The sequence below is a fragment of the Corythoichthys intestinalis genome, chromosome 22, assembly GCF_030265065.1.
Source record: "Corythoichthys intestinalis isolate RoL2023-P3 chromosome 22, ASM3026506v1, whole genome shotgun sequence".
NCBI lineage: Eukaryota > Metazoa > Chordata > Actinopteri > Syngnathiformes > Syngnathidae > Corythoichthys > Corythoichthys intestinalis.
The window spans coordinates 29,567,887-29,580,127 of record NC_080416.1 but is presented as its reverse complement, the minus strand read 5'-3'; the positions used below and the strand labels follow the sequence as shown (position 1 = coordinate 29,580,127).

The 12,241-nt window shown below is 38.0% G+C and overlaps 1 protein-coding gene across 2 annotated transcripts in view; it reads right to left on the bottom strand.

Annotated features, from left to right (window-relative positions):
* The window catches only part of pdcd6ip (programmed cell death 6 interacting protein), a 52,484-nt gene extending 45,022 nt beyond the window's left edge, over nucleotides 1-7,462 (bottom strand). For both annotated transcript variants that reach the window (XM_057827933.1, XM_057827934.1), the window contains exon 1: nucleotides 7,145-7,462. In XM_057827933.1, coding sequence (XP_057683916.1) covers nucleotides 7,145-7,350 — 206 coding nt within the window. In that variant the 5' untranslated portion in view covers nucleotides 7,351-7,462. The remainder of the gene's footprint in view (nucleotides 1-7,144) is intronic.
* Between the last annotated feature and the right edge of the window lie 4,779 nt (nucleotides 7,463-12,241).

The following is a 12,241-nucleotide window of genomic DNA, read 5'->3' as shown; positions in this document are numbered from 1 at the left end:
CCGTCCCTACGGTATTAGCTATTTTTTTGTCCCAAATATGCATGGAGAAATCCTTCGCTTGCAGCTGCAAGGCTCAATCCTCCCCCACCAGTTGTTGCCCAGTGTAAGTGAGTCAGCTGTGCTCCACGATGGCTGGAGGAGGTAAAAACTCCTGAATATTTTACCCCAATCGAAGAAAACAAAATCACTGGTTTGGGAATACTTCAGTTACAGAAAAGTTATGCCCGCGGCTTAGAGGAGGAGGGCCAAACGACATGTAAAACATGTTTGTGGAGGGTGGCTGCCGAGGAGGCAATACCGCCAATATGATTTTGCATTTATACAAAATTCAAGGTGAGTAAACACTGTCATTAACCCACCAGCTACGAGAGTTTTCAAAAGACTGGAAAATAAATTTGTGTATTAGACAGGCAGGGACCCGGCCAGTTATTTTTTAGAGCGAGAGGGGAAGAAGAGAGTTCGTTGCTCCTTGTCTTTTAGATGTCCAGCAGTAGTTTCAAGTCATGTCAATTGAAAAAATGTCCTGAGTGTGTTGCTAACACCCTTGTGCGTCTATAAGAGGTGAGTACATGAACCCTCTTGTACTGTTTAGCCTTTATTGTTGTTGTTCTTGAGATCTTAACAGTTAGCGCCGAGCGCTAAGCTAATTAGCTAACGTGTATTTCATAAGCAGAACGTGTAAAACCATGATTAAATACAGCGGTAACACTAAAAACATGCGAAATAGTACAGTGTGAAATAAATAGTGTGAAAACAAAGTATATTGGTTAAAAGAATTTCTAAAGATACTTTGTTTCCAGAAAATGTGGAATTCATTCCACCTGTGCACATAAATGTTATTGTAGTGTTGAGAGAAATAAGTACTGCCTTTAAAATGGTTAAGTTTTTTGCACTTTCTTGTAAAAAAAAAAAAAAAAAAGAGATAAATAAAATAAAAACGCAGCTTAAGGTCAGCTTTTTGTTGTATGGGCATGTTTCCATCGTTCCTGTTAAATGATTAGGATATTTTAAATAAATAAAGGACATAAATTTGTTTGGCTACTAGTAATGTATGATGCATCGATAATTGTGATAATCGTGATCATCGTCCAATAATCAAATCGTAGCACCCTGAATCATAATCGAATCGAATTGTGGGGCGCACGACCCTAGTGTTTAGTGTGTCTAGCGGTGGTAAAACGTGTTTTTTTTCACTCTGGCAACTGTCTTGGTTGAGATAGAGTGTGTATAATGTGAACATGATACGAGTCATACACACATGCTTTTCATGGAAAATAATTCAATTATTTTTGTTCTGACGGTAATAATGTTGAGCTGTGGCTGTGGGTTTAGGCTCACCTAAAGGACAGCATTTATTTTTATTTGGAAAATTTTGTTACTTTTTAAAAAAATCATTTTAACATTATAATTACGTTCCAATTTGCTAATAAGTTTTGAAAAATAAAAAGCCTGTTCAATGAATTAAAAAAAAAAATTTTCACATCCATATATCTTAAAGTAACACATTTAAATGCTGTAATTGCAATACCGTGAAACCGTGATATTTTGGCTTAAAGTTATCATTCCGTCAGAATCTCATACCGTCACATGCCTATTTCACCCACATCACGAACTGTTTACCCATCTGGCCTTTGGTGAGAGGTTTTGCAGCGTGCGGTGCAGGACCACCAGGTTCAGAAACAATTTTATTTCCGAAGCCATTGGACTGTGAAACTGCAAATCCCTCACAGAACTCGTCTACCGGGCTGCACATTGCACCTCTCTTTCTCTGCTGTGCGGCATTCCGACAATTTGCATTATCTACCTATTAGGACTGAACGATATATCGTTTAAACATCGCCATCGCGATGTGCGCATGCGCAATAGTCCCATCGCAAGGACGTGCGATAGTTTTTTCCATTTCATTTTTTTTAATCCACAAACGTTTGTTTTGAAGAAGGAGCGGGAAGGAGAGCGCACAGCCTCTCATTCCCTCCAGCTCGCAGTCATCGGCTCCTCCCCCTCCCCTTCTACAGCGGAGTGGAGGGAGGAGGGGCCGAACAGCTGAGCGGAGGGAGGAGGGGCCATTTTCAAAGTGAAAGCAAGCAAGCAACACGTTGCAAGCAAGCTAGGGAAGACTGTCTCCAAAAGGAGTTTTGGAAGTATTTTGGCTATCGACAAGAATATAAGGAACAAAAAACAGCCCTGTCGACAGTGCCTCACCGTGGTTGCCTCAACAAGAAGTAATCCGTTGAACACGTGGGACCATTTAAAACGCAGGTATCTATGCATTCCTGCTACGAGCTTCCCATCAGAGTCTTTTTAGTACAGGTGGGAACATTGTTACGTGCCAACGTTCTAGTTTCAAGCCTGCAATGGTGGATAAACTAGTAGTCTTGGCCAAAAACCTATGAGACCCAGTTGAGAATTGCTGAGCAAGGAAGGTGGACGATATGCAGACAAATACATAACACAGCTGCAGGAATGTCTTTTGAATGAATTTTTATTCATGTGACAGCTATCAGAAAGGCAGGAAATTTGGGAGTTAAAATGGTTCTGTTATTCATCACAGTTATTTGCAGTTATTCAGTTCAATTATTTACAAGTTCAATCGAGTTTGTTTCCTTTATATTTAAATTAATTGTAAATCGTATTTTTCAAATAACTATATATAGTACAGCTGCACATAAAGTTTTGATACTTAATATTTTTGTTTAAATATTTTTACAACTTTGTTGCTGTTTTGCAGTTTTATATTGTTATATTTTGTGTAAACAACTCAGGGGACTAATGCACTTGCACTTTTATTTGACAGATTTAATATTTAAGTTCAAATATGTTGACAACTTTATTGTTTTACTGAGGTTTTTATTTATTGTTATAGTTTGTGAACAACTCTTATTTGTCATATTTAATATTTTTGTTCAAATATGTTTACACACTTTGTTGTTATTTTACAGAAGTTTTTATTTATTGTTATATTTTGTCAAAAACTTAAGGGACTAATGCATCTGCTCTTTTATTTGTCATTTAATGCATTTGCTGATGTTGAAGTGTCAAATATTATGTTCAATAAATTATCTATTTTGTGCAGACATGGCTTCCTGGATCCCTTCATACAGCAATTTTAATCATTCACAAATGAAACGGTATTGTATGAATACACTGTGGTCACGGTGTGTCATGCAAAGTATTTCCAAACAGCTATTCAAGTCATCTAGTGAAAATTTCTTAAAAAAAGATATATATGTATATATATTTTTTAATATCGCAATATCATATCGCAATATATTGCACACCTCAAAAAAATCGCTACAATAGTTTTTTCCAATATCGTTCAGGCCTACTACCTATCACTGAATATAATGAAATATTATGTCTTGTTGTGATCCTCCTCTTGTAATATTCTATGTGCAACACTTACTAAGTGCAATATTAACTTGCAATACTCACTACGTGCAATATTCAATGCCTTCACTGCCAACTGCTACTACTTACTTCCATTAGTTACACTGCTTTAACATAGGACTATCTCATCCACATTTTATATATATATATATTTATTTATGGTAGATTTTATACTTGCAAATCGCTTTTGAGATTTTAACTTATCATGCACTGGAAAGGGAGATGCTCCACAATTTCATTGTACAATTGTATAATGACAATAAAGGGCTACTCTATTCTGAGTTTTCACTTGGGCATACCACAATAACAAATAAAGTCCGTCCTCTAATGCCTTTAATCTGTTCCTGCTACTAACTTGTTTGTTACTTAAATATTAACCATACATTTACAGGATTCGTTAAAGTGATATTTTGGTTTGAGCATGGAATGCATTACTAAACATCTTCTAGCGATTTTTTCTTATACAACGCGTCGTAAACCACTGATAAAATGAGAACTTCCTGGAAAGAACCAGTTTAAATTTAACTACAACTGCCTGACTCAAAATATAATATTTACTAACACGGCACTAAAGGCAACAATAAGTCCGCAATTGATTAATCAACCCTAAGGCAAAAAGAAATGTCAAATCAGGCTCTGACCAAATTTGATTCTGATCTGTCCACGAATAATGTTGTAGTAGTTGAGTTTCTATAACAACAAAGCGAGTAGCTCAGGAGCCCACTCTATGGGTGGTCTTGTAATCAAACGTATGCTGCATTTTGCCAAAACTGTAAAAAAAAAAAAAAAATTGTCAAAAGAAAACAGAAAAAAATAACCACTCAATAAAAGATTAAGATAATTTGGTGAATAAGCCATGTATTAAGTCATATTTCAACATTATTTTAAATAAATTCTGAAGGGAAAAAAGGGGATTTTTTTTCCCTTTTACCGGTTCTTTTATTCTTAACAAAAAGGAGATGACGACATACAACTAAGGCAGGGGTTTTCAACCCAGTCCTCAAGGCACACTGTGGGTCCTGGTTTTTGTTCCAGCCGATCCAGCAGAGACAGTTGAACCAATGAGGCTTCTGCTAAAACAAGCCACACCTGACTGCAATCAACTGATTGCACTTGTAAAACACCAGATTGGGGAAAAAGTGTTGTCATCTTGTTTGGTAAGAATGAAATCCTGCACCCACAGTGTGCCTTAGTGGAATAGGTTGGGGACCCCTGAACTAAGGAACAAAAAGAAAGCAACAATTACTTAAGATAAATACATTTATTAAGGAAAGCTAAGAAAAACGCTGGCTAGCCAGGACAGTCCACCAAAACGTCTTGAGCACAAGTGCCTCTAACTTCGAAATCATACCGTTTATATTTGCCGTAACAAACGGGGGGGAAACCCAGAAGGCACCCTAGTGCCAGCCCATACCTAGACGAAAAAATGGAAGAAAAGTCCTTGTACAAAAGCAGTACTGTAGATAACACAGTTACGAGAACAAAAACAACGATGTAAAATGAACAGATATATACTCAAGTGAAGAAATGGAAAGTAAAGTACCGTATTGGCCCGAATATAAGACTGTGTTTTTTGCATTGAAATAAGACTGAAAAAGACGGGGTCGTCTTATAATCGCGGTCTAGACATTATATCCATTCACGACGCTAGATGGCCACAGATATAATTGAAGCGATGTTCTGTCATGACCAGTGTTGGGAGTAACGCTGTTATAAATAACGCCGTTACGTAACGGCGTTATTTTTTCAGTAACGGGGTAATCTATCTAATTACTTTTTCCGCCGTTACAGTGCAGTTACCGTAACTGACGGTCAAAAGAGGTGCGTTACTTACTCTGAATAAATTGAAGAAACTACCAGCCGTGTCGAGTCGACTCTCTGCTCTGTTGATTTGTCATCCAAGACTTGGGGTGCGTTCAGGTTCGAGAATAGCGCACGTACTTCTGACTCCAAGCTGTTTGTCCCTGCTCATTCAATTAGACAATGCTTTCCAAAGTTTGGTAACGTTTCTGTGTTTGCTACACCTGATGCTAGCCACGTTCCCATCTCCCACTGTCAGCCAGCAATAATTCTGCTTCCATCTTGAGGACGGCAGACGCTTTGAAGGTGACGTGAATTGTTGGGAAACAAGCCTACCTGAATGCCCCTCGAGAGATGCGATGGAAGTGATTGTGATTGGCTGAGGGTTAGAGTCATGTGTCGTGATAAGCCAATCAGAGCCGGTGATTTCACAAGCAAACCGGAACAGCGGGTGCGGCAAACACACACACGCAAAACAGATGCACAGGGTCGGGATGGCAGAGCATTCAGAAGAGGTGGAGATATAGACACTATTTCAAGTTTGTCGAAATTAAAGGAAAGAACCTGCATGTAATGTGTCATTTATGTCCCGGGGCAAAGCTTTTGTCGACATTTGTGGTAAGCAATTCAAATCTGCTGAAGCACCTAACAAGTTAACTACCTGTCTGTTCTTCTCTATTCCACTGACCCGAATACTGCTCAGAAAATTTCAAATTCTTTGACATACAAGTTCTTTTTAAAGTAACGGAAATAGTTACTTTCCCTGGTGACTAGTTACTTTTACTATAGAGTAATTCAGTTACTAACTCACTTTTTGGAAGAAGTAGTGAGTAATGTAACTAATTACTTTTTTAAAGTAACGTGCCCAACACTGGTCATGACAGATCTCAGCGACCCCCAAGTTTAACCAGTTTGCATTATTTTATTGCAATGTTTTTCCTTATTCAGATTTGTTTCAAGACTACAGTTAGACTTCACTTTGATGGTTAATGCAGTTATTGCAATTTTGTTGTTTTATCACAATAGATTGGTTTATCTACATTTCAAAAACCAGACGCCATTCATTTACGAATTTGATTGCACTTGAATTTACATATTTAAATGTTCAAATATAAAGATTTGAATGAGGCAAAATAACATGCTTTTTCTCTCAAATAAATTGTTATAAACATTTGTTTCGGATGTATGGTATTTTCTGGATAAAAATTAATTTGGTGTTCAAAAAGTCTTTTTTCAAACTTAAGTCTTGAAAAAGAGGGGGTCATCTTATAATCAGGGCCGTCTTATATTCGGGCCAATACGGTAAATTATTTTAAATCGAAAATCTTGATGAAGTACAAAATCAAGAGTTAAACCATTTTTGAGAAAAAAAACCTCGAGATTTAAGTGGGGAAAAAAATTTAATGTTTAAAGTCATACTTGTATAAAACGCTTGATAAGTAAATATTTTGTAAAATAAATCTTTCATATTGAAACCAAGGTTATCCGTTCTTCCATCGAGGGGGAAATGCATTTCGTCAAAATAAAAGCATTCTTTTTTTCTTTATTAAAAACGTGATTTATAGAATGAACGTGCTTTTTTCCTCCCCAGATTTTTTTCTTAAAGCGTTTTAAATCATGTGAGTTCAATATTAGCCAAGGCGATCTGTTATGGTCACGTGACATGATCTAGCATTTCAAATGCGTTCAAGCGTGTACTTCTCCTATTCTGCTCTCTTCGTGACAACCGACAGAAATAATTGTCCTAAACAATCATTCCAACAATGTTTGGAAACTTTCCAGCCTTGTAATCCCACTTAGCCTGGGGCTACTTTAGCTTAGCCGGCTAAGCTAACGCTGCTAAAGCGAGCGTCAGTCTGAGGGTGCGGCGAGACGAAGCAGCATTTCCAAATGGAAAATGGCGACCGCTCCGCTCCCGACACACGGTTTTAATACTACGCGTATCTCCTCTATTTACCTGAGAAGAATCTCCAGGGAGCTCTCGTGTTTGTCCAAGGGCCTTCCAAGCGCGCTCCGCCGAAGCTTGTTGAGCTCCTCCACGGCTCGGATGTACTCCGCCTGCTCGTCGCCCGCCGGGTACGTGGACGTCACGTATTTCGACAGCGGTTTGACCAAGTCCACGTCTGAAGACTTTTTAAGCGGCACGGAAATAAATGTCGCCATTTCGTGCCCCGCGTCTGTGTCAACTTTGTTCGGGGGGGAGACGAACACAAAACAACAAGCGAGAGAATTCACTTCCTGAATTTGGCCTGTCAAGTGACGTCATAAAGACGGGAAGATCTCCCACTGCGCATGCTCAGGGGATTTTTCATTTTTAACTCATTCTTTGCTAAAGCCCACGTTTCAGCAGTGGTGTACGAAGTACTCATTTTTGTTTTTACTTCAGTAAAAGTACAGACACAGGTGCCAAGAAAATACTGAAGTAAAAGTATCTAAGAAAAAAAATTACTCAAGTATAAAAGTACTTGCTTTAAATTAATTTACAAGTGAAAAGTAAAGGTATTTTCTCGCAATACAAAAATGTAATTATATATGGCGGGAAACACTCCAGTGTCGTGAAGTTCCGCTTTGAGACCCCTCAATTTGACCAAATTTCGAAATTGTCCTATATGCATGTGTGATACATCAATGGAAAGCTTAAAATCTCAATTTTCTGGGGGAAGAAAAAATTGGAACAGGAGGGCATTTTTTAAAAAAAACATTTTTTAAACAGTAAAACACGAACTGGAGGTGAGAGCATTATTAAAGACTCCATGATTTTTACAAGATATTATGGTGTACTTACCTCTTTCCGATCCCAAAACTCCATGTAGCATGTGTCACGAGTGTCAAAACACAGCTGTGAATGGCCACAGCCGGATTTTTGGGGGTTTTTATAGGTGAAACATGGTAATATAACAAGGGTCGCGATGCAGAAATCGCAGAGCGTAAGGAGTTGTCGAGATTTTCATTTTCATATATTTACACTTTTAAACGCCCCCCCGCCCCCCAATTTTTCTTTGTTTGGACCGATTATTTATCATCTAAAATTTTGGGGAAAATACGACAGTAACGAAAAAAATACAATTAAGTGATAGTTATGAGGTACATATCCGGGACATACTTACAGACGCCATTTTTTTTTATCGTGACGTAATTTGTTTAAAAGTTTAAAATATGTGAAGGAATAATTTTTTAAAGTCGTTTAAAAATATATATATATTTTTAAATGTTAGACATCAATTAATGATTCTTAGCTGAAAATGACAGACATTTCGAATAATAAATATAATTACTTACCTTTTTTAATGGCTGGGTTAAAACAAAAGCAGTTGCGCAACGTCTGTAAACGGGGGTTTCCAGGGTAAAACTGACAAATTCAAATTAGTTTGGGGGCTTGATGGGCCATGAGTCTGCTATGACAGCATATAGACATATTGTTCTATGAAACACAACAGTTCTTTTGGCTTCAAATACAACAGTTACATATGGCGGAAAACACAGACAAGACTGGAAAAGCAGTTTCTGCTCTTGCACCCTTCTTTAAAATAAACTGCTGTATTTTAAGACAAAATAACTGTTGTGTCTCATGGAACAATATGTATGCTGCCATAGCAGATTCATGGCGCAATAAGCCCCCGGACTATTTTTAATTTGTCCGTTTTACTCTGTAAACCCGTTTACAGACGTCGCGCAACCACTTTTGTTTCAACCTGGCCGTAAAAAAAAGTGATCGTATTAGAATCATTAATTGATGTCTTATACTGTATTTCGTTTTAAAAAAAAAACATTTAAAAAAAATTATTCACTCGCATATTTTAACCTTTTAAAAAAATTACGTCACAATGAAAAAATTGGCGTCTGTAAAAAAGTCACGTATGTCTATTTCATAAGTATCGCTTAATTGTATTTTTTCGTTACTGTCGCATTTTCCGCGATATTTTCAAAGAAAAATTGAAAAAAAAAAAAAACTCGACCACTCCTTGATGTCAGCGATTTCTGCAAACCTTGTTATATTAACATGCAACCCTTGTTATATTAACATGTTTCACCCATAAAATCCCCAAAAAATCCAGCTGTAGCCATTCACAGCTGTGTCTTGACACTCGGTGATACATGCTACATGGAGTTTTTGGATCTAAACAAGGTAAGTACGCGATAATATCTCGTTAAAGTCATGGCGTCTGTATTTCTGCTCTCGCGTGCTCTCACCTCCAGATAGTTTTGCTGTTTAATTTTTTTTTTAAATGCCCTCCTCTTCAAAATTTTTCTTCCCCCAGAAAATTGAGATTTTAAGCTTTCCAATGATGTATCACACATGCATATCGGACAGTTTTTAAATTTGGCCAAACTGGGGGTCTCAGAGCGGAACTTCAAGTCACCTGAGTGTTTTCCGCCATATAACAGACAAGACTGAAAAAGCAGTTTCTGCTCTTGCACTCCTCTTTATAAGAAATTGCTGTATTTTAAGCCAAAACAACTGTTGTGTTTGATAGAACAATATGTCTATATGCTGCCATAGAAGATTCATGGCTCAATCAGCCCCCAAACTGTTTTTAATTTGTCTGTTTTACCCTGTAAAACCGTTTACAGATGTCGCGCAACAGCTTTTGTTTCAACCTAGCCATAAAAAGAAGGTAAGTATATTTATTATTCGAAATGTCTGTAATTTTTAGCTTAGAATCATTGAGGTCTAATATTTAGTAAAAAAAAAAAAAAAAACGACTTTAAAAAATTATTCACTTGCATATTTTAACCTTTTAAACAAATTATGTCACGATAAAAAAATTGGCGTCTGTAAAGCAGTCGCGGATATCTACCTCGTAACTATCGCTAAATTGTATTTTTTTCGTTACACTTACATTTTCCGCAATTTTTTAGATGATAAATAACCGATCCAATCAAAGAAAGAAAAAAAAAAAAAAGTTTAAAAGGGTAAATATATAAAAAAGAAAATCTCGACCACTCCTTGATGTCTGCGATTTATGCATTGCGACGCTTGTTGTATTATCACGTTTCACCCATAAAATCGCAAAAAAATCCAGCTGTGGCCATTCACAGCAATGTCTTGACACTCAGTGATACCTCGTTTCAATCCAAAAACTCCATGTAACATGTATGCTATATCTCGTTAAAGTCATGGCGTCTTTAATTCTGCTCTCGCGTGCTCTCACCTCCAGATAGGGTTTCGCTGTTTTGTTTTGTTTTTCAAAAATGCCCTCCTGTTCAAAATTTTCCTTCCCCTAGAAAATTGAGATTTTCAGCTTTCCAATGATGTATCACACATGCATATTGGGCAATTTTGAAAGTTGGCCAAATTGGGGGTCTCAGAGCGAAACTTCAAGTCACCTGAGTGTTTTCCGCCATATATAGACCCCAATTATTGACGTGAAAACATCAAATGTTTTCATGGACGCATTACAGTAATGGATTTACGACTGTAAGATCAGTTTTAAATAGGGCTGTCAAAATTATCGCGTTAACGGGCGTTAATTAATTTTTTAAATTAATCCCGTTAAAAAATTTGACGCAATTAACGCACTTGGCCCAGCTCAGACAGATTTAAATGACAGAGGAGTGAAAGGCACACTTGTTAATTGTGTTTTGCGGAGTTTTGCTGCCCTCTGCTGGCGCTTGGGTGCGACTGATTTTATAGTGTAAGTAATTATTGCCATCAACAATGGCGGGCTACAAGTTTATTTTTTGATTGAAAATTTTATTAAAACAAAAACATTAAGAGGGGTTTTAATATAAAATTTCTATAACTTGTACTAACATTTTTCATAAAGAACTACAAGTCTTTCTATCCATGGATCACTTTGGTTGGTTGGTTGGTTGGTTGGGTAGATGTTTTCTTGCTGCTTCGCTACTGTGCAGACGTCTCTCTGCTTTGCTCCTGCTTCTCAAGCTTCAATCATCTTTTTAATCATTTTTAAACACCTCTAAATTACTCAGGAGGTCTTGGAATTATCTTTTAATCATGTTTATATTCAAACAAAGGCTTTTTGAGCATTTTTGAGCCTTTTAAAGTGCTTTTTTGTCGTTACTGGAACACAAGTCTGCCTTATCGGAGCTGAGGAATTCGGCTAACGAAAGCTAAGTAGCAGCAACATGCCTCCCCTGTCAATGGAGGATTACCACAAACTGCTCCAGAAGATAGCAGTACTGGAAACAAAAATCTACCGGCTTGAAGTGAATATGGAGGTAAACGGACAGCTCGGGAATGAAACCACTCTGCCGATCTCCCAAAACAGCGAGTGGGAGCGGACCCATAGAATGCAAACAAACACCATCGAGACTCAACGGGACCCTGGCAGAACCCAGCACTGGCAGATTTACGATGAAAAGGAATGGCCACCTCTGCAGAAGAATGCGTCATCTACTCCGGCACCAGAAGGAAAATTATCACAGATCAAGGCAACAACAAAGGCTCAAAGCAAAGTGCCTCAAGCTGCTGGAATTCTACTGGAAAATAGATTTACGCCACTCTCCGAGACTCCTGACCCAGGGAAAGTTGGAACACCCAGCTCGAAAGAGAGGTACGATGCTAATGCATGTGCTAGCAGGCTACAGAGAAAGCGACCCAATGGGCCCCGCACTCTGATAGTGGGCGACTTTGCTGTGAATGGGATGAAACACTTTTGTAGCAACAATACCAGAGTATGTTGTTTAAACAAAGCTACGGTGTCTGTTATCTCTGAACGTATCCTGAGCATTGCTGCTCAGCATCCAACAGCCACTAGTCTGATAATACACACAGGAGCCCTCGATATTGCGAAGCAAAAATCAGAGCTTTTAAAGCAAGACTTCACTGAACTGATAAACAAAGTCGGAACTTTAAATACTGAGGTGTTTTTCAGTGGACCCATACCCGCGCCCAGGCTGGGGGATGAAAGTTTCAGCAGAGTGATGATGCTTAACAAATGGCTCAAAGCAACATGCGCTGGACAATCGATGTACTTCATTGACAATTTCAACATATTTTCAGGGCGCAGGCACCTCTTTAAGAACGATGGCCTTCACCTAAATAAGTCAGGAGTGCAGTTACTAAGCAGCAGCATGTTTTATCTCTTGA